The following is a 23,593-nucleotide window of genomic DNA, read 5'->3' as shown; positions in this document are numbered from 1 at the left end:
TTTAATGTTGTAAATTTAATTTTTGACTTATAAGCATAAGCAGAAATAAACACATTAGGTAAATAATAATAATAAATATATAAAATCCATTTAGAAACGAGAAGAATGGGGATGAAAATAAAAATCGTGTCTTGCCCCGGAGGGTAGAAGCGTAATTTGGTTAGGTTTCCCTGTGACCTAATTCGAGCTCCGCTTCTCTATATATAGACCCACCCGCCTGGCCCATCACCTCAGAAAAAACCCTAAACCCTAGCCGCCGCCGCTAGCTCGGGCGCCCCTCGCCCCAAGTTCCGATGCAATGCCTGTTCTTGATTTCGCTCGTTTCTCCCGTACTTTCTTCTCGTTTAGTTGCTATTCTCCATCTCGATCTGGCTTTCGTTTAGTTGGTGTTCTACATCTCGATCTGGTTCTTGTGCGATTCTTTGCTTCTCGTCGTGTTTCGATTTGGGTCTCGATTTGTTACGCGAGGGCTTATGATGATTCAGGTCCGAAAGGATCTTAGCGGATTTCTGTGAGGCGATTCTGTCGTCGTTGATCGCTTAATGTTGTTACACACACTGAAGCCTTCCTTCGTTCCTTGCATGCTTTGCTTTTGCGTCGATTTTTGATTTCTGGTGGTAATATGATGCGCAATGCAATGATGATTCTTAGGATAATTGGCAGTGGCGACGTCAGTCGCCGTGAGCTTTCATCCAAAAAACGACTTCTCTTTCCACTGAGCATTGCACTTACCGAGAGAATTTTTCGTCTTGAAAGAAATTTTTCGTTCATGTTTGTATGAAACAAGCCACCATTTTGAAAGAAATGAAAATGGATTGAGAAGGTTGATAACTCATTTGACCTAAAGAGCGATGCGATCAGTGAAATTGAGCTTGTGAAGATCCGAGGGCATGTGTACTTGGCCAGATTGCTCCGCATTTGTGAAAATTCTGACGAAAACATCGAAATTTATAGTTTTCAACGATTTTACACCGGATAAATTTACTTTTGTAAAGGATTTTGATAAGGGCGAGAAAAATCTATGCTTTATTGGAATCACAGCTGAATCAGGATCCAGAATTTGACAGCAGGGGAACAAATTTTGCCATGTAAAAAAACGCAATACGCAAGAGCTTGCTGAAAAGCATCAGAAGCACATCAGAAACAGATGAAAAAATGAAATCGGAAGTGACAGCGGATTTTGTGCTACATGTTGAGTGGAATCCACTCCATCTCCAGCTCCACCTCGCCGGACTCGGTGAACTGCAGCCTGAGGGACAGCTCCTGCCTCACCCTGCCGCCGGCGACCACGACGACGCTGTCCCTGACGAGCGCGTTGTCGCCGGACTTGAGCCACCGGCCGATCTGCATGTCGCCGAGCAGCTCCGGGTCGCCGAACGCCGCCGTGGCGTTGATCATCGGCTGCAGGTCGATCTCGGCCTCCCCCATCAGGTCGTCCTTCGACAGCATGTCGTGGTCGAACACTTGCTGCGCAGCAAAGAATGCACGATGCAATTCTCAGATGGGTGAAACAATTGCTGCATAGCAATTCTCAGATGGATGAACACACCAGGCAATTTATAATTATCTTGATGAACAAACATATCAGAAACTTCGATTATAAGATGGGATGGATAAACATATCAGGTTTGGATTCTGTGAGATGATTACCAGCTTCAGAGGAACGTATTCCTGAGGAACAGAGAGCTTGAGATCTTCATTCCAGACAGGGTTCAGGTTGGCTTTGATCACTGAGGTTTGCACTTTCTGCAGGCAGTGAATATATGATAAATTTCGGAACAAGACTCTGTGCTTGTCTGAATGAGAGAGAGATGGATGCATGAGCGAATGAACTCGATCTTGAATTAGTTGCCAAGATATCATCAGAAATTAGATGTGGTTACTATCTATCTACCTGTTGCCCAAGGGTCAGGACTACGTAAGGATCACTGCTTGACATGTCTCTGATAGCTAGATTGGTGCCTCCTTTCACCTTGACATTCAATATTCCGATGAACTCAACCATGCCTACCTGCAAAAACAGATCGGAGATTTGTAAATGGGATCTAGAGTTCCAGGGCATGCTACGTAATGTTGAACAAAATGCAATTTGTGGTTCTGTGACAGTTGCTGCTCACATCACTTTTGGAACTGACTGAATGATGAGAACCACTCTCTGCATGTTTTCCAGATTCGCTAGACTGATGAGAAACAATCCGTAGGCTTGGCTCAAGAAATTCTTGCAACTCATATTTTGACCTGAAACATTGGGAAGTAACTATCTGTCATTTGAAATAACTGAAACACCTTAACAGAATAGTTCTGAAAACCATTTCTTAGTTCAACTTGTGGAACAAAATGGAAGTTGCAAATATTAAAATGTATTAGTTGAGAATTTTGATGAGACAATTGCAGATCTTGCACTCGGAAAGATTGTGAATTAATAGAGGAAGCAAATACCTGATGAAATTTTCTCGCTCTTCCTGGGTAGAATCTGGATGTGGCTTGCTGTAGCTCTCTGGCAGGAAGGCTTCATATATCGCGTTGGCATGAGAATTTCCACCGACTTCTATCATGTTATCAATTTCATTATCGCTCCATTGATCTAATGTGACTGAGAGAACCTGCTCCAAACAAATACCGATTCAATGGTGAATATTGAGTGACTGATGTTATGCTTCTGTCATGTTATCAATTTCAAACAAATATTTCTATCATGTTATCAGTTTCAATATAGAGTTTATACTGAATGACTGATGGTATGCCATAATTCCTGAACTTTGCCTATACTGTAAATACAGAAAAGCTTACAAAATACAGATATATAGTTCGATAATGATGAAAAGATTTATAGCACTATTTATATTGCAATATGAACCTTTGATATATGTGCGCCAAGGCTTCTGTGAACGCCAGAACACTTGAGGCAGATAAACACCCCAATATTAGCTGACCTGTAAGGAAAAGATCAATTATTTGCAAGGAGCTATGAATGAAGACAAGTCCCTAACCAAATTCAGTGTACAATAGCCTGATTATGCTCATAAAGACAGGCATGGGGCAAAAGGAAAGAGATTGTTCAGATTTAAGGATGTGCATAATTCATTATTACTCCACATATGCTTGTTTCTTTTCTTGTGCAAATATCATTCCCGAAGAAAACAAAAATAAGAGGAAGAAAACAAATTGACAGCAAGAATATGGAAACAAGCTAGTTACTAGTGATCACTCAAATCACCAACTGATTCAAATTGAACATACATATTCTACCAAGAGTTAAACCCACAGGGAATCAGATGCTCTGCAGTCAGTTGGATTCAGGTCGAAAATACTTACGCCCATTTGGGGTCGGGCGCACTGCAGTCAGCACAGATGCGGTTTTCACTTCTGTGCAATAGTTCCTTCAGCTTCGCCATCTTAGCTGCAAGAGAAAAATGAACTATGAGCCATCATGCATGGTCTCTGCATTCGGTTAAATCTTATCTGCGAGCACTTCAAAGAGAAAACTAGTAAATGCACACCCCCTTTGAAAATGGCACAAATCTGAAGTGTTCTATGAAGTTACAGACTTTTTGCTTTTGGTCACCAATTTTGTCCATGATCTACACACATTTTATTCACTTCAGAGTGTCCAATTTGCTGTCTGAAGGCAACAGGAGCACATTATGTACTCTATGCATTTGTAAGAAAGTGAATGCTTTGTACCTGGGGCACCATCATGCCTTCCACTCATCTTCAGATCTTCTCACCAGTTACCCTCCCAATGTTTCAGTCCTGCAAATATGCACCAACCAAACAGAAAGACTGAACTTCAGGACCTCTTTTTTCCTCGTTCTTATCCTGCTAGATAGCACTAATGTCGTGTGCCTTTTGACACCTGACAAACCTCAACTCAAGGGAATTGCATCCCCTTTTCAATGTCAATCCATCGAGGAACAGTATAAGCTGAACTAATCTGTGCAGCGTTCTTGACACCCGAGAAATCTCAGCTCAAATGAATCACACTGTCCCCTTTTTCAGCTTCAATCCATACAAGGACAGTATAAGCTGAAGCAATCGGTGCGGCGTGATTGGAATGGATTCAAGATATGCAATTCAGCAAAGAACAAAGAATAGCCTAAGATGGTTTTTGCCTCTACTTCATTACTTGAGAGATCAAGAACAACCAAGAAAAGAAAAAAACACAAGACAGGATAAGAAGGAATGCTGAAGGGATATTCTGGATTACCTTGGATTTCTCCTGGATGGGAGGGAGGGTGTTCTTGGGAGTTGAGTCCCAGATCTCGGATTCTCTGTTCTGTTGATTACGGCAGAAGCTCCATGGGGATTGGTCGGTAGCTCATCTGCGCGGGACCGACTGCCCGAGTATGGTTAGACCGGCTACCCTAGGCCACTAGAAGGTTCCAGCACGTCAAATTTGTTTGTTTGTCTCATTAAATATACTACATCCGTTATGAAATAAAACTATTTTTCGTTTTTCCTTATTCAACATTTGACCATTCATCTTATTTGAAAAAAATTACGATTAATATTTTTTGTTGAACTCTAGATAATAAAACATGAATAGTACTTTGTGCTTGACTATTTTTTTAAGTTTTTATACAAATTTTTCAAATAAGACGAATGGTCAAACGTTGGACACGAAAAAACGAAAAATGATCTTATTTCGGGACGAAGGTAGTACCATTTACTTAGATGATATAATATTATGTGCTTCCTCTGTTCAAGACTTTCTAGCATTGTTTGGATTTGTAGGGATACTAATGAAGATATATATATAAATTATATATATTTATTAATTAATAAATTTATGTAATGTTACAAAGTCTTACAATATAAAACGGAGGTAGTACTGAATAGGATAATAATCTATAATAGTTTATTTAATTATTTAATTCAGTAGGAGCCTCTCATGTGGTTTCTCGTCAACAAAAATCCTATAATTGTTTCATATTTTTAGATTTTGTATGTATTTCCTTACATGTTTGTCCTAAGATGAGAAGATCTAAGGTAAGAAAAAATGACGTGTGGCGAGAAAAAGTATTTTGTAAACAATGCATTTCAAATAGTATTGCGACTAAAACCAAGGATTAAAACATTTTGAATATGGATTTTTTTTGTATGGTTGGATTTAAAGTTAGCTATTGGATCCTACTATTACTTCTAGCACGATAATTGGAAGCTTTATGGACTGACACTACATATATATTTATATCACAGACCCAAAGATTTTTTAAAGTGAACTAGAAGATAGAATTTTTCTTTAAATCAATGCTATTTAAAGGGAAGATTGCAAAAATAAAAAGGATCAATCGAATAGTGCAGGGTTGATATGGGCCTTGTCTCTTCATGTTCGATTGGAGACCTGTCAACGAGTAGACGACCCACTTCGACATGGGCCTAAACAAAGTGAATCCGGATCCTGTGCTGCAACTTATGTAGTTGGTGCTGCCACCATAGGATGGAAATTGGACGGCCTAGATCAGTGGTATGTACTGTTCAAAAATACTATAGCAAATGTTACCATTGACAATGTTACTGTAGCGACCGTTGTATATCGTTGATCATTAAAATGGACGGCTCAAATTGCGTGCAGTTCATTGTGACTGCACCTGATCTCATTTCAAACAAAGCTCAAGTTGGCTAGCTAGGGGAGCATATTATAGGCATCTTTAGAAAACTGCTAATGGTCCATTGGGGTGAAGAAGGAGGCATGTTGAGTTGGGGCGTTAGATAGGCCTTTGGTTGCGGTAGCTAGTCAACAGAGCCGTTCGATATGGACACCATGTAAAATTTGACAAGACCTTATTTCTATTTTTTTCTCATCAGACATATTTTTACAGTTTTCCATTTTAATATACACACACTTCATTTTTTTTTCTTTTAAGTTGATTCCCTTCTAATGGCCTCTCTCAACTAAGTTTGCCACTGGAGAAGGTATTGTGTAAACTATACCCGTACCCATTTTGAAAGAAATTGGGTATAAGTAATCTAATGAGATAATAAACGTACGTGAGTCCTATATATAGAAATGGTCAAAAATTTGATAAATTTATCTTTAGCATAATAAATCATCCCTTTAAATTTTAGTTAAACTTGATAACTTTCTGATATGTGAATACGAGTTTAAAAATTTTAGGTTCAAATTTATACATACTAAATGAGGACGGATAAAATGGGTAAAATGAGTAATATCCTCGCTATGCCTAAAATTGAATAGATAATTATTCTTTACATATACCCCCTCAAAATAGTGTGGATATAGATATAATGATAGGTAATGAATACACAGTGACATTACTATTCTCAACCAGTAAACAAGAGTTCAGATGTGTTAATGTAGTGTATCAATTTTCTAGCGTGGTGCCCTTGCAGTTTTTGTCCATACATAACAAGAGAAATACATCGGAGCGGACGATATTCGGACTTTTATTCGTTGTTTATCAGGTTCCACAAAAACTTAATAATTTTTATAGGATTTACATATAATTTAATTTAATTTCTCTAAAATTCTTTAAAATCCCATCATTCCGAAGGATGCCTTGGAAATTTTCTAGGGCCGGAAGCGGGAGATGGGAGGTTGGGAGCAGATGACATACAAATCGATGGACCTATATTTGAAACAAATGGGGATATACAAGAACAAGCATTTAATTTCAAACAAAAGAACAACACTTCCTCACCCTATACAATTTTCTTTTATCACTGAAACATCTGAGCTTACAAATTTTTGAATGACAGAGTTACCTACGGTCAAATGCCATATCACCAAAGCAGCTTTATATCACTAAGCTTTCGCCACAACTAGAAATAACTTGGGTTCATCTTTATATTAACAAAAACATAAAAAGCCATGATACCAATGAACATGAACTAATCTTCGACTTGTCATTTAGTTACTCCAAGCCACAATAGGACTGCTTGAGTACTCCTGGGTGCTGACTTGGCCTAATTCAGAATGAGTAAATCCTCATTTACACTCACTCATCGTCCTCATCATCATCTTCGTTCTCATCAATCCCCACCCAGCGAGTAAAAGCGAAGAGGAACTCCTTGAAGGTCACAGTTCCATTCTTGTCCCAATCCATTTCCTCTGGAACCACCAAAAGAGTATTATTAGGACCAAGATTGCCAGTGTGTGGATGTCAGATTTGTGGTGATGCCACAGAAAATGAACTCACCAAATCTTTTCATGCCTATGCGCCCAGAAGAGCGTTCTCCTCCGATGGTTTCATTGATTGCTTGTATCATCTCATTCTTACTGACATACCCATCTTTGTTTTTGTCCAAGAAGACAAATGAATCAACCAATGTCTCAAAAGTTGGTTCAAGGTTACCTAATCCCATTCTCTTTCTCTAAAGCATAATATCAAGGAAATAAACGTCTTCAAATATAACCAGAACGGAGTAAGGTATAAATTCAATGAAGACATAGAGAATGTCCATTTAAAATTCCTTGTATGGTCTAAAAATTTCATGCACTTCTCTTAAAATTGTTTCAAAATATTGTAAAATTTCATGCAATGATCAAAGTTATAAGGAAGCACTTTTGAGTCTCTTCAAAATTTGTTTGAATGCACTTCTCTTAAAATTGTTTCAAAATATTGTCTTGAATTTGTTGTAAAAAGAAAAGGTCTAATAGCATCTTTGATATACTTTCTAAATGCCCATGCAGTTTATCAATCTATGCATGCTAACATAAAAATATCATCCTTCTGCAAGTGTACTATATACCCAAGTGCTGTACCGTAGTCCTACTTTGCAGGGAGATTTACATTTTAAGAGTTATGTGATCAAACAGGAAAAGTGGGGTACTAATATGTATGATTTATACTTTTGAAAAAATAAAATACGTGAAGGTTTCCCAATTATATACAGCATGCAATGCAGCAGCAAAATGGAAGTGATAATAAAAATTCCAAGAGTTATTATATTGAAGTATCAAGGATACTGCTTCTGACACAAGTGGATCATTCAGAAGATAAACAAGGCACAGGAAGACAATGAACTCATTGAATTTCATGCCCATGTGCTCATAAATGTCACATGCCTGAAACAGGTCTTTTATCTCCTCATCTGTGAATGCGATGCCCAACTTTTGGAAACAATGCTTCAGTTCTTCTTGATCTATTTCACCGTTGGAATCTTCATCTGGAGGGAAACATAATTATATTTGTCAGAACATTAAAACAAAAGGGAACAAAGTAAAAGCCGGCTAGATCGAGGATGGAGTTTCCAAGTGGATATTACTAACAAAATGATAGGTTGAATCGGAACTCTTCAGAAAGAAAAAGGCAAATAAATTGGAAGAGGAAAGAAAGGCTCCTATTGTTTCGTAGTTGCAACTATTTATATAAGCCAAAATTTGAATTTTAAAACATAACTTTGGACTTGATTTTGTGGTTTGTTTCATCATAGTTTATTTTAAAGCTTTGGCTTTTGAGTCACTATGGACGTGTATATAAAATTTTTCCCTGCAAATTATTTTTCGTTTGCAAAAACACAGTTTCGCTTTTTCTTGCAAAAAGTGAAACAATGAGCCAAAGTTCTACGAGGTCTATCATCTCCATTTTCTGGGTTCGGTTGTGCCCACATAAGCTAGTTGACCTAGGCTACATGGGGTCACATCTCACTTTTAAAAGTTGATATAAACTATCACATGCAACTTTTAGAAGTTGATGTAAAACTGTATAGTAGTTAGGATCGAGGAACGTTTCTTGAAGTAGCTAAAACAACTTCATCAACTCCAGACTCAACATCTTTAGATTTAGCTATTGATGGCAATGCATTTCAATCAAAATTAGTCATCCATAAATAACACTATGAACCACTAGTATTCAGGACAGTTTCTGCTTTAGATGTTGACCTTTTGACAGCACGGAAGAAATAAATGTTGGCAAAACTATCATCTCACTAGTACACATACAGGGTTAGCAAGCACTCACCAAACTGCTGAAAGATAGTTCTGCAGTTTCTCAAACTCTCATCAATTTTTGGGAATTTCATGATAACACTGTTGAATGATTTCACAGAAGTTCCTTGCTGTGCCCTCTGCTGCATGGCTTCAACCATCTTTTTCTCTAACTTTGATGCTGGTGAACTGTGCCTAGGGGAATCACCCCGCCCAATCACGCCCCCCATTTCCGCAAACGACGCGATTTTGTAGGGTGGTAGAAGCTACTTTCCTGCAAACGTAAATGCGTTTGATGACAACATAAACATGATCAACTATCTAATGTGGGGATGCATAAAATAAAATTGTAGAGGGCACAAAACACACTGCCACTGGACCAATAGTTACCGGCCTCACAAAGGCAGCAATCATGTTTGTGGATTACCTGAAACCTTTCTTCCCTGACAAAACTTGAGGCGGCACGATGTGTTCTTAAGCTACTAATGCATAAGGCCAATGAAAGCTAACAAAAGCATAGCAACCCTACACCATAGTAACAAGGATCCACCTACCCATTTCCACCAATATTCCATCAGTAGTTACAACTATGATTATATTTCGGTTCCGTTTGCATCGTCAAGCGCGCGATCCACGCCAAGCATTATTGGGCACAATCACGAAAATCCACCCATCATTTTTTTGCTTGATGCCATTCAATCAATACATAATAAAATCATCACAACTAGATTAGGACACGATATGCACCTGCAAATTTTCTATTCACTCCTACAACTCCTATTACTAAACAAGGGTAAGGCTGCTGATTTGGTTGCTCCCTCTAACAACTGACGAAATTGCACAGAGGCAGCATCAGATTATAAGGTTTATTTATATCGATTAGATTAGAATAAAACAGTCAAGGACAAGAATCTTTCAACCAGCCCATACCGCAATTCTTTAAACAAAGACCCTTTGATTTGGTATCTGCCCCCCACTATCGACACGAATCCACCAACTTTACCCCCCGACAACAAATCAAGAAAAAAAACCCGCACTTGCATGCTGCTCTCATCGCGGATTACGTAGGATCATGCGGTCACTGACCGATGAACAGGAAGAAATGGAAGACCAAGAAAAGGGGGAACGGCGCAGGGTGCTCGTTCGCCTGGGCCGCGGTCGGTGATGCTCTGCTCCGGGAGTGGGGGATCGGCAGTGCAGGGGAGGGGATCGCGAGCTACGGCGAACCAAGCAGAGAGATGGTGCGGAATGGGAGGGGGGCGAATGGGGGAGGTGGTTGGGGACGGGGAGCTGGGGTGCGCGGAGCGAAGAGGGTGAGGCCGTTTCGGGGGTGCGGGCCCCCCCCCCGGCGCTCGTGGTGCCGATGACACGTGGGGCCCGCGCACCTCGCCCGGGTGGCCGGGTGTGAGTGGTGGTGGTGGGGTGGGGTGGTGGCGTCTGCTTCTGTGTCTCTCCGGACTCCATCCATGCAGATGGTGTGTCAATTTTTCCTTCTTCTAGAAAATAACTTTATCTCTTTTTTAAAACAAATATTTTTTCTCTCCTTTTTCAAATCAAAATAACTTTATCTCTTTTTTCTAAATAAATGTTTTTTCTCTCCTTTTCAAATCCAGTACTCCCCCGTTTCATAGTGAAGATGTTTGACTTTTTTTTTCTTGTAATGTTTGATCATTTGTTTTATTCTAAAAAGTATAGATATATCATTTATGTTTCTTGTGCCTTATTTTATGAGTGAAGTGCACCAGCGGTCTCTAAACTTGTATGCATGTGTCATCTAGGTCCCTGAACTCTCAAAATGAATTTTTGGATCCCCGAATTTGTCCGGGGGTGTCATATAGATCCAAACGAGCTCCAACTCGTTCCATCCGCTGATGTGGCATACCACGGTGGCGCCTACGTGTTGTTGGTGGCATATGGGTCTCACATGTCAGTTTCTCTTTCTCCTCCTTATTCTTTTCTCTTCCTTCTCGTAGGCGCCATCGTGACATACACGTCAGTGGATGGAGTGGGTCGAAGCCAGTTTGGACGTACATGACAACCCCAGACAAGTTCGGAGACTCAAAAATACATTTTGAGAGTTCAGGGACCTAGATGACACATGCATACAAGTTTAGGGACGGCTGGTGTACTTCACTCTTATTTTATTATCAAAAGAACTTTAAGCACGACTTGCTATTTTTATATTTATACTAAATTTTTAAATAAGACGAATGGTCAAACAAAAGTCAAACATTTTACATTAAGAAACGGAGGTAGTAATGATTACGGTACTGTGATTTGTTGTGCAGAATTTTATGCGTTCTAAATAAGCTAGCATGCCTGATGCAGTGATGTCCATGGCGAAAAATGTTATTTTTTTTAAAAAAATGTAAGAAAGTAAGGCTAATGGAAAGTTGAAAAATAGATATGGGTTTATGCACTTTATTGTTTCATTTTTAAGGAGAATGGAAGCGTTGCCAGTTCTAAAAGAAGAGAGAGAGAGAGAAGCACTGCCCCTTGCTTGTGAAACAATTAAATTTTGTGACAGATGGCCATGATACATCCGCTACAGGAAAATGGTTACAACTTAAAATGTACTGCTACCTCCGTCTTAAAATCTCAAAATAAGTATAAAATAAGTATAGTTTTCTGGTTCAAATTTAAACTAGAGACTATGCTTATGAGACGGACGGAATAAGATGGAATTTAGGCCCCAAACCAGAGTAAAAATCCTCAACATTTCCTCACACACTACAACTTCCAATCGTAAAAATAAAAGGTGTTGAGAGAGAGCCGTCACAAGCGCATACATACAAAAATATAATTTATTTACATATTGAGCATTAACCCAAGGTGTTCTTTTGGATTGCAACTATATGGTACATACACGTAGAATGCAAATCTCTCAAACTGATCACCTTCACAAGACAAAAGATGGATCAGACCCAAAGGCCGAACAATTACTACACTTCCAATGCAATCTAGTAAATTACCTTCCCTTCAATGAGCACCTCAGTTAATAACAAGAAATATGAACAGGACACAGTAAGAAAAAAAAAATGAGGCACCGCATCCTTTCCATTTCGCCAACAAACATTGCAAATTACAACAACATTCAATGTAGTAAAATAAAAACAACAGCGAACCGAAGATCGCAGTTACAGGAGACAACAATACAAGGGCGTGATCAAGCTCATGGGCTTTTGTGAAGCTTGACACGAGCCATGGCATCAAGTATGTATTCACCTAGTGTTACAAGTTACAACCTGGTATGGTAGGGCGTGCCATCAGGTAAGTCAGAATCAAGGCGATTCCGTGTTCGACGGAACTGATCAGTGATTCGTTGAGGCAAGAGCTTTGTCAGGCTTACTAAGTTATACTATCCCAGATGATTTGGTTCTCTTGTGGCGAGGAGAGTGCCCGAGGCACATCTTCAAACGCTGCGATAGACTATCCCCCCTCCCTGTCCTCTCACGATTAAGCTTCTTCCATAGTGAGTGGATCTTCTTCTCCTTTGTTTTTGGGGTTGTTAATTTGCCCTCTTTCTGTCTTAGTGGTGTCGCCAGAGCCTTTACAGTCAAATTCTACAAAGCAAATTTATTTATCATATTAGAGATTATTCGTGATGAAAAAATATTGAACTTATTTGAGAGAAGCCCAAATAAGCGACTAGTAATATTAGAGCATCTCCGAGAGACTAGTCTACTCTAATCACACTAGCCAAATAACTAGCTAAAAAAATTGCTAGTCATATTTCCTATGCACTCCAAGAGACTAGCTAAATTATACACTAAATATCCTAATGGCTAGCCAAATCAAGAGAGAGGATACATGGGGAATAGAGAGATAACATGGAATGGCTAGCCATGGAGACTACCCAAACTTGCCTAGTCAGCTGTGCCTTTTGGCTAGCTAGATGGTTAGTACAGCTGAATGACTAGTCTCTTGAAGATCCAGTTTTTGTAAAGCTATCTAAAATTTCAATAAGGAGAGTAATAGTATGTCTAGTCTCTTGGAGATGCTCTTAAGCCAATTTCAACTTATGGTACAATAGGATCGATCATGGAGAATTTTTATCATAGTTATAGTACATTATATCCAATGTGCCTGCTTTCATCATAGTATAGTACATGTAGCTTAACTGAAAGGGAAGTAACGGGAAGCAATACCTCCTGCTTATCACTAATATCGCCTGGTGATGATCCGTCACTAGCTCCACCTAAAGAGGAACACCTACCCCAACTCTCTCTGTTGGAGCTTGTACATGAGCATGACTCCTCGTTGTGCCTACTTGATTTGTCCTATCAGAAAAGATAACATTATCATCACACAACGTACAGGTAGAAGAATATTGGACTTTATTTCTTGTTTCTTGACAATTAAATACAATTGTTTTACAACAGGTCATCAATCATGATGAATTAAATATTGACCACACATTTTGATGACCTGTGACCATAGTGGTGCTACGATGATCACAATTTCTTACAATGACTCAGTGGATAGCCAAACATTTACTCATATGGAGACAATGGTGAATTCGCCCACAAAATTACAGTGATTAAATTATGCTAAACCAATCTTATACTTCACCTGCAAATGTGACCCAACACTATCACCATCAATTTCTGAGAGGCTGTGATTCTCATCTAAAAGGAAATCCTGCAGTTAAACGAACAGTCAGGAAATGATCTTGCATATCAACCACAAAGATATGGTCAGAAATCTTGCCAAGTCATTATCATTCTTAATGGACAGCTGATTCACACTCTTTGACAGCAACTCAACTACCGAGGTTGTAGCTGAAATAAAAAGAAACACACTTAGTGAATAGCATCTTGTTATAACCTACAAGGAAGCAAAAGAGGGAAATGTAACACACAATTTGGAAATTTTGATGCATCTGTTGATGAACTGCATGAATTGGTGCCAGCTCCGCGTAGATCATTGATGATCTCAAAAATCAAGCTCTGGAGGACCAACCAAAAGCAAATATTTATTTTCATTCCACATACTTCATATCACAGTAAAGAACACACTGGTTCCAAATTAAGTTTTACAACATGTATTTTATGAAATTGTACCTCATTGGTCACAGTACCAACTTTGTAAGCACCTGTACGTAGCTTATTGGAGCATGGCACAGGCAACTGAGGAGGACACAGAGTATTATAGAAGAACATTGAAACTGAATCATAATATGCTTGAGGTCTTGGGGAGTTGTGATCGCCCTCAAATTTTAATATGCTTTTATCCCCCTGTACAATAAATATGAATTACTTTAAACAAATAATAATGTACTCTTCAGCGGGAACAGTCAATTAGCAATTTAGTATGCATTATTTATTTGATTTGGAATGACATCTACATCCAGTCAACCATTATAAAACAAGTTGCATTATGCATTACCCCATACGCATGGTGAATACGATCACAGTGATGAGGTTGAATAAACATGTCATTCAGAGCATGTCCAAACAATGCAGGAATAAGTGTCTTGGGAGCGAGCTGGTCCAAAAAAGGGAACATAAAGTCAGTCACAATTGTAGGAGCTAACGGGCATTTAAAATTACTGCAATCAAGAGCACTTGGGATGCCAAAGTTCAATGATCAACAGTTCACTAATAGAGGATTTCTAAGTATTAACAAATAAAACCCAGCATAACCAGCCAGGCTCTGTTGGACAACTGAAAGCTCTTCATATGACCCAGCTTTTGAAGACTGGAGAGTACAAATTCAATTTTACAGATTTTGTTAAGGTGGTATACAAGAAATAAAGATATTGTTCTAAATTTTGGTTTTCTAATTTGTTAATTACACTATATCATTAGTGGGGACAGGCGATTGCCAGGCCTGTTATCTGAAACTGTGGTTCTGATTGCACATTGTTGAATAATCATCATGCAAAAAATTATATATGACTTGCCACCTAAGGATTCACAAAGAAACCAATTATTTGATAGCATCATTTATCATGTCTATAGTGTTATTTAATAGGAAATGTAACCTATAGCAGTGGATCATAGCAAAATGTAGTCTAAAATAGTCTTTACGTTACTCTATCAGTTTATTTCGTTCACATGTTTATTTAGTAAAAAGAGTTATATTGTGTTAAATTCTATAATAGCATGATGGCAAGATATTGTTGCAGAAAGCAAACCTTTAAAACATTAAGATCCATTATGTCAAACTTAGCTCTCTTCTGTATGATCTTTCTCATATACTGTACAGCCATTTTAACCTGTAAAGACAAATCTCAGTAAAAAGAACAATTAAAACAATGCAATTACAGCAACGCTCACTAGGACAGAAAGGAACTTAGTAAGAACATGCAGTGATGTTATGTTTCACAACATTAGAAGTGAAAGCTGAATATAAAAGAAAGCAGTAACTTCAAGAAGGGTGCTGCTAAAATTAAAAACCGTATCTAATAGCAGAATAAGATAGAGCTATCAGATAAGTCATCACAGTTATTTGCAACTAGAAGATGAATATAAGTTGTGCATCCAAACATACTTCCAATGGATACAGAGCTGAACTAAAGTAGTGGCTTGCAAATCCATCAAGAGAATAGAGCTTTATTTGCATCTTTATTTTGAGAAGAACTTGCATCACATCAAAGAAACGTTGTAGATTGTAATTTTGGGGTTGTAGGGCAAAGCAAAGAAAGTAGGAATAACAGCAGCAGCAAGTTAGGTAGTTTCTCTATTTAAAAAATAGAATACAAATGCATTTAAGCTGAAACAACTGAATGGTGTTCATCACATAACTCAAAGCCCTTTTATGCTCCTAACCTTATGAGGCGATGACTAACTTAACCTGGTTCAATCATTGCTCACAAAGTAAAAGTTGCAACGTACAGGTAAGTGACTGAATGCAGAACAGTGAAACCACGTTTTCCATGGGAAAACTATCAAGCTGTTAAGCCAAAATAGAATAGTCTTCTTTTGCCCAAAAAAACAGCAAAATCATATTACCTCCATCCCCAAAAGACTTATTTTTTTGCTACTAACCTAGATAAGAGTATGTCCAGATTCATAGCAAAAAAATTGAAGTCTTTATAGGATGGAGGTAGTAGCTATTGAGCCATGATATCCTACAAATTATGCCGATGCAATTTTCCAGTATCGCCATGTCAGTTTGTTGGAACAGTATCGCCATGTCAGTTTGTTGGAACAAAAGCAATATTATACAGAATATGTGCATACCGTGAATTTAGGAACTCGGATTTTGTAGACATCTACAAGTTCCATCATCAAGCCATATAAGTTAGTGAAAGCACTGTCCAATACCATTCCAGCAATTGAGGAATCTTCTGCTCCATAGAGTAGGCTGTATTACATTAGTTCACAAAACAATGTAATTAATTGGGGAGGGAGGGATTCACTAAGCAGTGATAAAAAATTTGACGCGTCTCACACGACATGAACTCGAAGCCTGAAGACGTTCTAAAACATCTTATCAAAGTGCAAAATGGGAGAATCAGAGGCCACTTAAGTACAGATAATTTTGTTCAATGATGATCTAGTATATTGTTTGGTGTAAAATATCAAGTCACATGAGGTGACATAAATGGATCTCTTCCACCAAGTAAAAGGAGCATGCACAATATCTAAACTAGAAGATACCTTGTAACAGCACCCATTGATCGCCCCCAAAGGCCTATACAGGAAACTTGCTTAGCGGTCCGTAGATATGACACCACACATTTTAGGTCCTCTTTCTAGAAAATTTCAAAATAATGTAATTTATCCAAGATATAAGTGTAGAAACAACAAAAGAGATACTGATTATATACCTCATGCCAACCAAGGCTTACATAATCTCCACCTGATAGACCTGACCCAGAAAAGTCAAGTGTGAAAACAGTGATATTTGCAGGAAGAAGTATAACAGCGGCTTCATTTGCGTCTGCTCGGCAACCGCTGCATTGAGTCAAAGCAAAAACCTGTTAAAGATTCCAAAAGATATTGGTGATTGCTTGAGATGAATTTCATCAGTAAAGGGGAAGTGCTCGTTTATAATTTGTACTACTAACTTTCGAAAGGCTTAGGAGCATATATCAATACATTAGAAAGCCATGGGGCAGTCATTCCCCCACCGGTCGAGTTTTTTTATATTAACATATCTAAAATCACAAATCTGAATGTTAAATCAACATTACCCACAACACATGCTAGCAATGAGCACACCAGGCAAATACCTATTTCCGTGGCAGTAAATCACACATGGAAGGGAAGTATTCTCTGGAATGAAAGCAGGAACATAGTGGCTGCATTTTATAATAAGGCCTCTTGCATTTGTAAGCTGGTAAAAACAGAATAAGGCTATCAATAAAGATGTTAACAGTTGCAATCAAACTTCTCCCAGTAAATGAAAGAAAGAAAAAACCTCGATAATTGGTCTCCGTACTTGCCTCCAAGTCTAGTCGTTTGTACTTGCGCCCGGCAAGGATAAACTCCGTCTCCCATAAATACTGGTCTGGGTTATACTCTGACCTGCAGGCAAGTAACTGGTAAATTCCACCGGAACATACGCAATGATTGTTGAAATTTTCTTTTCTACAAACTGTACTACTGTACATATGACAGAATGACAGGTCGATACAAACTAAGTCAATGTTCCATTCGGTTATTTATGCATTGCATCAAGAGGATATGCATGACACTGGCTGGCTTTTTTATTAGACACTTATTATAAAATTTTCAGGTTTAAAATGTGGGGAAGAGAAACATCCCATGTTGATATGTTCCAATTCAAGATCTCCATACAACAAACACCTCCCCTCAAACAAAGATGAGTTCCAAAAAGACACTTACCATAAAATTCGCAACCAGAATCAAGTTATCCAATACCCAAGAAGGTCAACAGCTAACAGTTTCCTCGTTGTCCCTCCTCTCATTTATCATACGAGCATGGACAAGGTTAACATGACACAATAGAAAAGCTACTTCTTGATGTTATATAGAGCATGCCCATACATGCACAACTACCCACACAGTGCCAACTTCAATGACCATTGCATTGTACCTAACTCTAGCTTTAATGGCACATGGTACTAATCTACAACAACATCAAGGGCCCATGCACTCCTATCAGGTTTCTGTTACTAGCAAGCGGGTTAACCCGCTCTAGAAATTTCCAGTGCCAGTTTACCATCACACATTAACTATCAGAGATAACTACCCTTAGCCACAAATCCTTCTTCTCATGTTTCACATGGAACTTCTGAAATGAATATTGACAAGATCAACATGACCTGTTCAGTTCCACACTTCCACTCACAAACTGCTCGGAGGGGTGGCTTCAGAGGTGTCCAGCATATCGCATTAACAGAAGTTCTACTGAAACCAGTTAATGTAACTTTGCGGTAGTTTCAAGCGCCTTTTTGGTTTATCTGCTTCTGTTCTACAGATATTTTACCGAAACCTATCAATGTAACTTTGGGCTAGTTTCAGGTGACTTTTTTTGGTTTCTTTGCCTCTTTACTCTAGCACGGATTATGGTGGTGTTGTGCATTCGAGTTTTGAGCTAGAATTTGGATCCAAGCATATAATGATAGCTTGAATGCTCATCTTGTTTTCCATAGTTCTGTACGAACTAATGACTGATTTCAATAAATAAAGTCCGTGTGGTTCCCCTCGCTCGAATAAAACACACACTCAAAACAAACTAGATTTTGCCTAATCTACGAATGGCTGAGGAACCTAAGCTGCATGTACGTAAGGCTCCCATTAATCATGCAATCTCCCCAATTCACAACAGTACGGCCACTGGCCAATGTACCAACCATGCCAAATTCGCGCGCACAAGCTAAGCTAACAGAATGTGGGAGGTGGGTGGGTGGTCCGTGGTCGTACCGGGGTGGCCGGATGACGAAATTAACGAACTGCTCGATCATGGCGTCCGCCGCGCAAGGCTTCTAGCCGTCGCCACGGCCGGTCCCCCAATTCCACCTCCTCCACTGCAGATTTTGTTTCCCCCCCCCCCCCTCCACCCCGACCACCCGCGGCAAAGCCTCGAGGTAGCGGCGACCTACCAGCCTCCCCGGGGATGATTCCTCGGATCTGCCCGCGGGATCGCTCGCCGCAGCCTCGCCCGGCCGAGACCCGCGGGAACCGGCGCAGCCCCCGGCGATCCGGGGCTCGGGACGCTCGCCGCGGAGTCCCGGCGGCGAGGCGGGGGGGGGGGGGGGGGGGGGGGGGCTCGAGGGGAGGAGGAGGTTGGTTTGGTTTGGTTTGGTTTGGTTTGTGGAGGAAGAGGAGAGGAGAGGGAAAGGAGGCAATAGCCGTGGGAAACGAGCACGTTTACGATGCCGAGGTATAATCGGGGAAATAACTTTTCTTAAACAAAAGAAAATTGTCGGGGAACTTTTTTTTAACCTTTCTTACTTCTACGTGCATGGCAACGGGCTTCACGTGTTAACGCTACAACCTTATTTAATAATAATATAAATAAGATATCTAAACTTTTTTAAATGCAGTCTTATAAACGAAACATTTGAAATTCCCTTCGTCCTACCGAGTGTATTTTTGCACGGCTTATGTTCGACGTTTGATTTTCTGTCTTATTTAAACAAGTTTTATAAAAAGTATTTTTATTATTATTAGACGACACAACATGAATATCACTTTATGTATAGCTATTTTTAAAAGAAAATCAAATAAGATGAACGGTCAAACGTTTGAACATGAAAATCCATAAATACATTTAAATTATGACGGAGGTAGTATTCATCATTTTGATTATCTAAATAAACTCTAACAAAATAGCAACAAAACATCAATTAACAGTGACTATTGTAGCTTCATAAAATTTATTGTAAGTTAGCACATATTGCAAGTATAAGTTTGTAAGTTTGGATATTAAATTCAACGACCAAGTTTATATGCAAATTTCAGGAACATTGCAGTGGTAATCTCAAACACTAATTTTAAAGTCACCACAAAATAAAGTTTACACTAAGAAATATCATTGATAAATATGAGTTCTGCAAAATGCTATAGTATAAATAAATTTGTCTAAGAAATATCATTGCTATTAGGGTTCCGTCAGCATTTATACGTTAAATGTTATAATATGAACACTATACTTAACGACAAAGATGGACGAAGCCTTAACGACAAGACATTTTCAGACAAAGTTATTTGTGCGATGGTATCCTATAAACCTATACAAGTGATTCCCACCAACTTATTTTCCTGCTATGTGATTGTTCCACATCATCGAATTTAGGCCAAACCACGTCATTATTAGTAGATCATTAAGATAAACCTAATTAGTATAATCATCACTTTGTCCATCTCCATTCATTCAACCGCTTCTTCAAGCCCAAGCAGAAGACGTTCAGTTGCTTCTTCAGGCCTAAGCATGAGCACAAAAACCAGCCCATCCCATACTGATCCACTCTCTAGGTCACTCCTCTCTTAGGGCAAGCACCTCACTAAGAACTATGCATTGGAGGTGCCCTAAATCGTCACGCACTGCATATCGTCGCTGGCTACCATCGTCTGCCATAGACACATTCCACTGTCCCATCCCCATCAGGGCCTCACATGCCCCACCTCCTCGCGTCAGCGGTTCAGACAACCCTCCCCCCTCCTTCCCCTATCCCATCGGCCGTTCAATGCACCTATCAATGCGGTCGGTGAGTTTGCTCACTCCGACGACCCCTCCAATCATCTGTGCCAATCCGGCGACTTGTCCCCCTCCCAGGAGACCATTCCCCTCCCGCCATTCCCCTCCGGTCGCCCCTTCCCCTCCTTTCCTTGGCGCCCAACACACTGTCTCGCATTATTCGCCTCCAAGGATCACAGCCATAATTAGGAGCTGCCGCTTATTGATGGCTGCTATAAAGAAATTAACTCCCTATCTCGCTAACGTAACAACCAAATCATCCTCCTCTTTTACTAATCCTTCAACCCACACAAATTTACCTCCTCGTCCACCCTCCACCATCTTTGTTTCAACCGAGTTTTCACATTTACGAGGTTCTGAATCAAATTCTCCGAGCTTCATAGGTACTCCTTAAAACACTTTCAGTTACTATTCGATTGCTATATCCACTTGTAATGTTCCCGTAACACATTCATGTGTCTTTTTATATGCCTTTTTTTATATGTATAGAAGTGTATTTGCTGCTAATACATAGATATGTTATGTCATTTTGCTGGTGATGTACGGTCATCCTTCAGGCTGATCGTGGTGTGCTATTCCCACGGATTTTAGATCTTTGCAAAGAAAAAATTGACATGTTTTACTTAGACAGGTTGATTGCTTTACTCTGAATTTATTTAAAAAGTCCTATAGCAACACACAGGGTATCTTTTAGTTTCTTATAACTTATACACTTAGACATTTATCAATAACATTTCCTAATTTTTTCTAATTAATTAATATAAATTAATATTCCACTAATTCGTTTTCTGTGGCGGACTGGCGCGGTTACCAAACCTACGACAAGAACCCGGGCCATCGTCCCTCGCCAGGCCACCACGCTGACGTCTCCGCTTCCCACGCACCATCGCTGCCTCCCTCCAACCCCCGCTCCTCCACTGCCGCCGCATCCGTTGCCGGCCGGGCGCCGGCCACCGTAGCCGCTACCGCGGGCGCAGCGCCTCCCCTCTTCTTCCGCATTTCCTCCGATCCCCCACCTCCCCCTACCCCTCCTACCGCTCGGTCCCGCCGTTCCACCACCGGCTTCCCAGCGGCCCCGGGTCATGGCGGCAGCGTTGGGCGCGGCGGCGCTCCGGCGGCTGCACGCGGCGCTGCCCCCGCGCCTGAAGAGGCTCGCGGTGCACCCTCCCAAATCCGTGAGCTCCTTCTCCTGTTCCAACCCCTTGTTCGGCGTCGCGCCGACACCATTGTTTCTTTTTCTTTTTTTTTTTTTTTTGCGGGGAGACACCATTGTAATTTGTAAGCGAGAATTCGAGACTAGGTGTATACAAACATTATGGCATCGCTTCCTGATTCCAAACAAGTGAGTAGGTATTTTTTTGTTCCCCACGAACAGAGAAATCAGAAATGGTGGTAGAAAATGTGCAATTTTTATTTTCCAACTTCTTCATTAAACCTGTGTTCTTTGGCCCGATTGCAAAAATTAAACAATTATTCTTCTTAGATTGATGATTAGTGTCGTGATCGAGGTTATGGATCGTGTGCCTTTTGATAGATATACTTCTGTTTTTTTGGTCAGGTGGAAGTTGAATTTGCGGATGGCAGCTCCTTCCATCTATCTGCTGAGTTTCTTAGAGTATATAGCCCAGCAGCTGACAGCAAAATCAGATCAGTAGGTGGTGAGAAGGTAAATGTACTATACCCTTTGTAAGACAGGTTTGTCATGTATTAATGTATATATTTTGTATATGTGTCTAGATTTATTAGAATCTAAACAAAACCAGAAAGCCTTATAACGTAGAATAGAAGGAATATGTACTCTCTATGCTCAGGTTGTTGGTTAGTTTAAGCAGATCATTTGTGTTTCCATGGGAAACAGACTGCTGCTATTTAATCACTGATTGTATCCCTTCACAGTGGAACAGACATGGAATTCTAGTTCTAAAGAGCTACATTTTCTGTCATGAATAAATCTGCACGTTTGTTGATATAGGAGTATTAGTAGCTTTGAGAGCTGAGCAGTCCAACAAAGACAGCTCTGTACCTTTAAGATTGGCACTGATTAGGTTACCTAAAAAAATCTTCAGTTTACTAGGTACTCCGTATAACCGTATTTACGATCCAAATTATGCCAATCTGCATTTTTCTGTTCAGGTTATATTTGGGCGGCGACATGTTGGAATAATGTCAGCTGAATCAGTAGGAAATTATGGAATCCGGTGAGGGCCATGATAATTGCAGTATGAATTTTGTGGAGGTTCTCCATATAATGACAACAAATATGTTTTGCAAAAAAAGGAAAAAAAACAATTCTTTGTGGATTTTTATATGCATGCCTGGCCTGCTTTTCCAAAAGAATACACTAAGTCTGTTTTGTGACTGGTTGTTTGCATTGCAGGATATTGTTTGATGATCTGCACAAGACAGGGATCTTTACATGGGATTACTTGCACCATCTGGGTTCTGACAAGTTTGGGCTGATGCGAAATTATATCATAACTTTGAGAAAGCATGGCCTTAGTCGGGATCCTCAGAGAAGGAAATGATGGAGGCAGACAGTATCTTTGTGGTGAGTTAATTTTGTGATAACATGAAACCTCATAGAAGACATGCTGCCTGGAGCCCTGGGATTGAGCCTCCAAATATCAGCGCATTATGCGCGAAGCTCGAGGTAAACTACTGAATGCAGTCAGTTTTTAAGAATGAGACCGGACGAAACAATCTGGGAAGCCTGTCCTTTTTTGTACAAACAAAGGATGTCTATTCTTTTACCACGAGCCGATGGCCTTGCTGAAATTTCAACATATCTTCCGTTCTTCAGTTAGAGTATTAAGATGGTAAGATGGAAAGGATGATATTTGTTGATGGTTGGGATTCAGGGTGTGTTTGTTTTCTTGCCCAAATAAATCTTAATACTCCGTATGTTCCATATTATAAAACTTTCTGATTTTATCTAAATTCATTCATATATAAATGAATATGTTTTATATATGTGTCTAAATTTATTAGCACACAAATGAATCTAGACAATATTATAAAATCTTATAATGTGAATGAAGGGAATAGAAAATTCCTGTATTTGATTTGATGATAAGTACTACCAGGGCC

The 23,593-nt window shown here is 39.6% G+C and overlaps 4 protein-coding genes and 2 non-coding genes across 11 annotated transcripts; 3 read left to right on the top strand and 3 right to left on the bottom strand.

Annotated features, from left to right (window-relative positions):
* Positions 1–467: 467 nt before the first annotated feature.
* LOC121053717 lies at positions 468–566 on the top strand. The gene has a single exon (XR_005811261.1). It is a non-coding gene; the product is annotated as a small nucleolar RNA R11/Z151 (small nucleolar RNA).
* Positions 567–631: 65 nt separating this feature from the next.
* LOC121053718 lies at positions 632–724 on the top strand. The gene has a single exon (XR_005811262.1). It is a non-coding gene; the product is annotated as a small nucleolar RNA Z152/R70/R12 (small nucleolar RNA).
* Positions 725–984: 260 nt separating this feature from the next.
* On the bottom strand, positions 985–4,352 carry LOC102705499 (ADP-ribosylation factor GTPase-activating protein AGD12-like). 5 transcript variants are annotated; one of them, XM_006646968.3, is made up of 10 exons: positions 4,208–4,352; positions 3,866–4,026; positions 3,685–3,753; positions 3,316–3,400; positions 2,858–2,933; positions 2,440–2,603; positions 2,118–2,238; positions 1,895–2,011; positions 1,651–1,746; positions 985–1,467 (listed from the first exon to the last, which is right to left on the bottom strand). In XM_006646968.3, exons 3-10 carry the CDS (start codon positions 3,710–3,712, stop codon positions 1,186–1,188), a joined length of 969 nt encoding a protein of 322 aa, XP_006647031.1. In that variant the 5' UTR covers positions 3,713–3,753; positions 3,866–4,026; positions 4,208–4,352; the 3' UTR covers positions 985–1,185. The 5 variants fall into 5 exon arrangements, with proteins under 5 accessions (XP_006647031.1, XP_015688804.1, XP_006647030.1 ...); XM_015833318.2 differs by having other exon boundaries at positions 3,857–3,999; XM_006646967.3 differs by having other exon boundaries at positions 3,866–3,999.
* Positions 4,353–6,565: 2,213 nt separating this feature from the next.
* LOC102705042 (probable calcium-binding protein CML21) lies at positions 6,566–10,162 on the bottom strand. 2 transcript variants are annotated; one of them, XM_006646966.2, is made up of 5 exons: positions 9,977–10,162; positions 8,925–9,164; positions 7,931–8,130; positions 7,161–7,335; positions 6,566–7,072 (listed from the first exon to the last, which is right to left on the bottom strand). In XM_006646966.2, the coding sequence occupies exons 2-5, from the start codon at positions 9,118–9,120 to the stop codon at positions 6,960–6,962; spliced, it is 684 nt and encodes a 227-aa protein (XP_006647029.1). In that variant the 5' UTR covers positions 9,121–9,164; positions 9,977–10,162; the 3' UTR covers positions 6,566–6,959. The 2 variants fall into 2 exon arrangements, with proteins under 2 accessions (XP_006647029.1, XP_006647028.1); XM_006646965.3 differs by lacking the exon at positions 9,977–10,162 and having other exon boundaries at positions 8,925–9,940.
* A 1,706-nt stretch (positions 10,163–11,868) lies between these two features.
* Positions 11,869–18,871, bottom strand: LOC102719462. Its single transcript, XM_015834127.2, has 14 exons — positions 18,730–18,871; positions 17,286–17,367; positions 17,073–17,176; positions 16,668–16,794; positions 16,498–16,592; positions 16,078–16,201; positions 15,030–15,110; positions 14,279–14,377; positions 13,954–14,127; positions 13,752–13,839; positions 13,601–13,671; positions 13,463–13,531; positions 13,039–13,170; positions 11,869–12,453 (listed from the first exon to the last, which is right to left on the bottom strand). The coding sequence occupies exons 1-14, from the start codon at positions 18,768–18,770 to the stop codon at positions 12,244–12,246; spliced, it is 1,497 nt and encodes a 498-aa protein (XP_015689613.1). The 5' UTR covers positions 18,771–18,871; the 3' UTR covers positions 11,869–12,243.
* Positions 18,872–21,355: 2,484 nt separating this feature from the next.
* On the top strand, positions 21,356–23,423 carry LOC102704771. Its single transcript, XM_006646964.3, has 4 exons — positions 21,356–21,681; positions 22,065–22,172; positions 22,640–22,704; positions 22,884–23,423. The coding sequence occupies exons 1-4, from the start codon at positions 21,589–21,591 to the stop codon at positions 23,029–23,031; spliced, it is 414 nt and encodes a 137-aa protein (XP_006647027.1). The 5' UTR covers positions 21,356–21,588; the 3' UTR covers positions 23,032–23,423.
* The last annotated feature ends 170 nt before the right edge of the window (positions 23,424–23,593 follow it).

The sequence above is a fragment of the Oryza brachyantha genome, chromosome 2 (assembly GCF_000231095.2).
Source record: "Oryza brachyantha chromosome 2, ObraRS2, whole genome shotgun sequence".
Classification (NCBI taxonomy): Eukaryota; Viridiplantae; Streptophyta; class Magnoliopsida; order Poales; family Poaceae; genus Oryza; species Oryza brachyantha.
The sequence above is the reverse complement of the archived record's forward strand: the minus strand, read 5'-3'. Positions and strand labels throughout refer to the sequence as shown.

What these genes read in the sequence shown, in the direction of transcription:
- LOC102705499 (XM_006646968.3), bottom strand. Translation starts at nt 3,712, where the DNA reads ATGAGTGGAAGGCATGATGGTGCCCCAG. An exon ending in AAGGCATGATGGTGCCCCAG is followed by an intron (nt 3,401 to 3,684) that starts GTACAAAGCATT and finishes TTTCTCTTGCAG; the next exon opens with CTAAGATGGCGAAGCTGAAG. An exon ending in AATACGTTCCTCTGAAGCTG is followed by an intron (nt 1,468 to 1,650) that starts GTAATCATCTCA and finishes TTTGCTGCGCAG; the next exon opens with CAAGTGTTCGACCACGACAT.
- LOC102705042 (XM_006646966.2), bottom strand. Translation starts at nt 9,120, where the DNA reads ATGGGGGGCGTGATTGGGCGGGGTGATTCCCCTAGGCACAGTTCACCA. An exon ending in AACTATCTTTCAGCAGTTTG is followed by an intron (nt 8,131 to 8,924) that starts GTGAGTGCTTGC and finishes GTTTCCCTCCAG; the next exon opens with ATGAAGATTCCAACGGTGAA. An exon ending in ATCCACTTGTGTCAGAAGCA is followed by an intron (nt 7,336 to 7,930) that starts GTATCCTTGATA and finishes ATTATGCTTTAG; the next exon opens with AGAAAGAGAATGGGATTAGG.
- LOC102719462 (XM_015834127.2), bottom strand. Translation starts at nt 18,770, where the DNA reads ATGATCGAGCAGTTCGTTAATTTCGTCATCCGGCCACCCCG. An exon ending in TAAGCCTTGGTTGGCATGAG is followed by an intron (nt 16,593 to 16,667) that starts GTATATAATCAG and finishes GAAATTTTCTAG; the next exon opens with AAAGAGGACCTAAAATGTGT. An exon ending in TTGGTACTGTGACCAATGAG is followed by an intron (nt 13,840 to 13,953) that starts GTACAATTTCAT and finishes TTGGTCCTCCAG; the next exon opens with AGCTTGATTTTTGAGATCAT.
- LOC102704771 (XM_006646964.3), top strand. Translation starts at nt 21,589, where the DNA reads ATGGCGGCAGCGTTGGGCGCGGCGGCGCTCCGGCGGCTGCACGCGGCG. An exon ending in CGGTGCACCCTCCCAAATCC is followed by an intron (nt 21,682 to 22,064) that starts GTGAGCTCCTTC and finishes TTTTTTGGTCAG; the next exon opens with GTGGAAGTTGAATTTGCGGA. An exon ending in GATCAGTAGGTGGTGAGAAG is followed by an intron (nt 22,173 to 22,639) that starts GTAAATGTACTA and finishes TTTTCTGTTCAG; the next exon opens with GTTATATTTGGGCGGCGACA.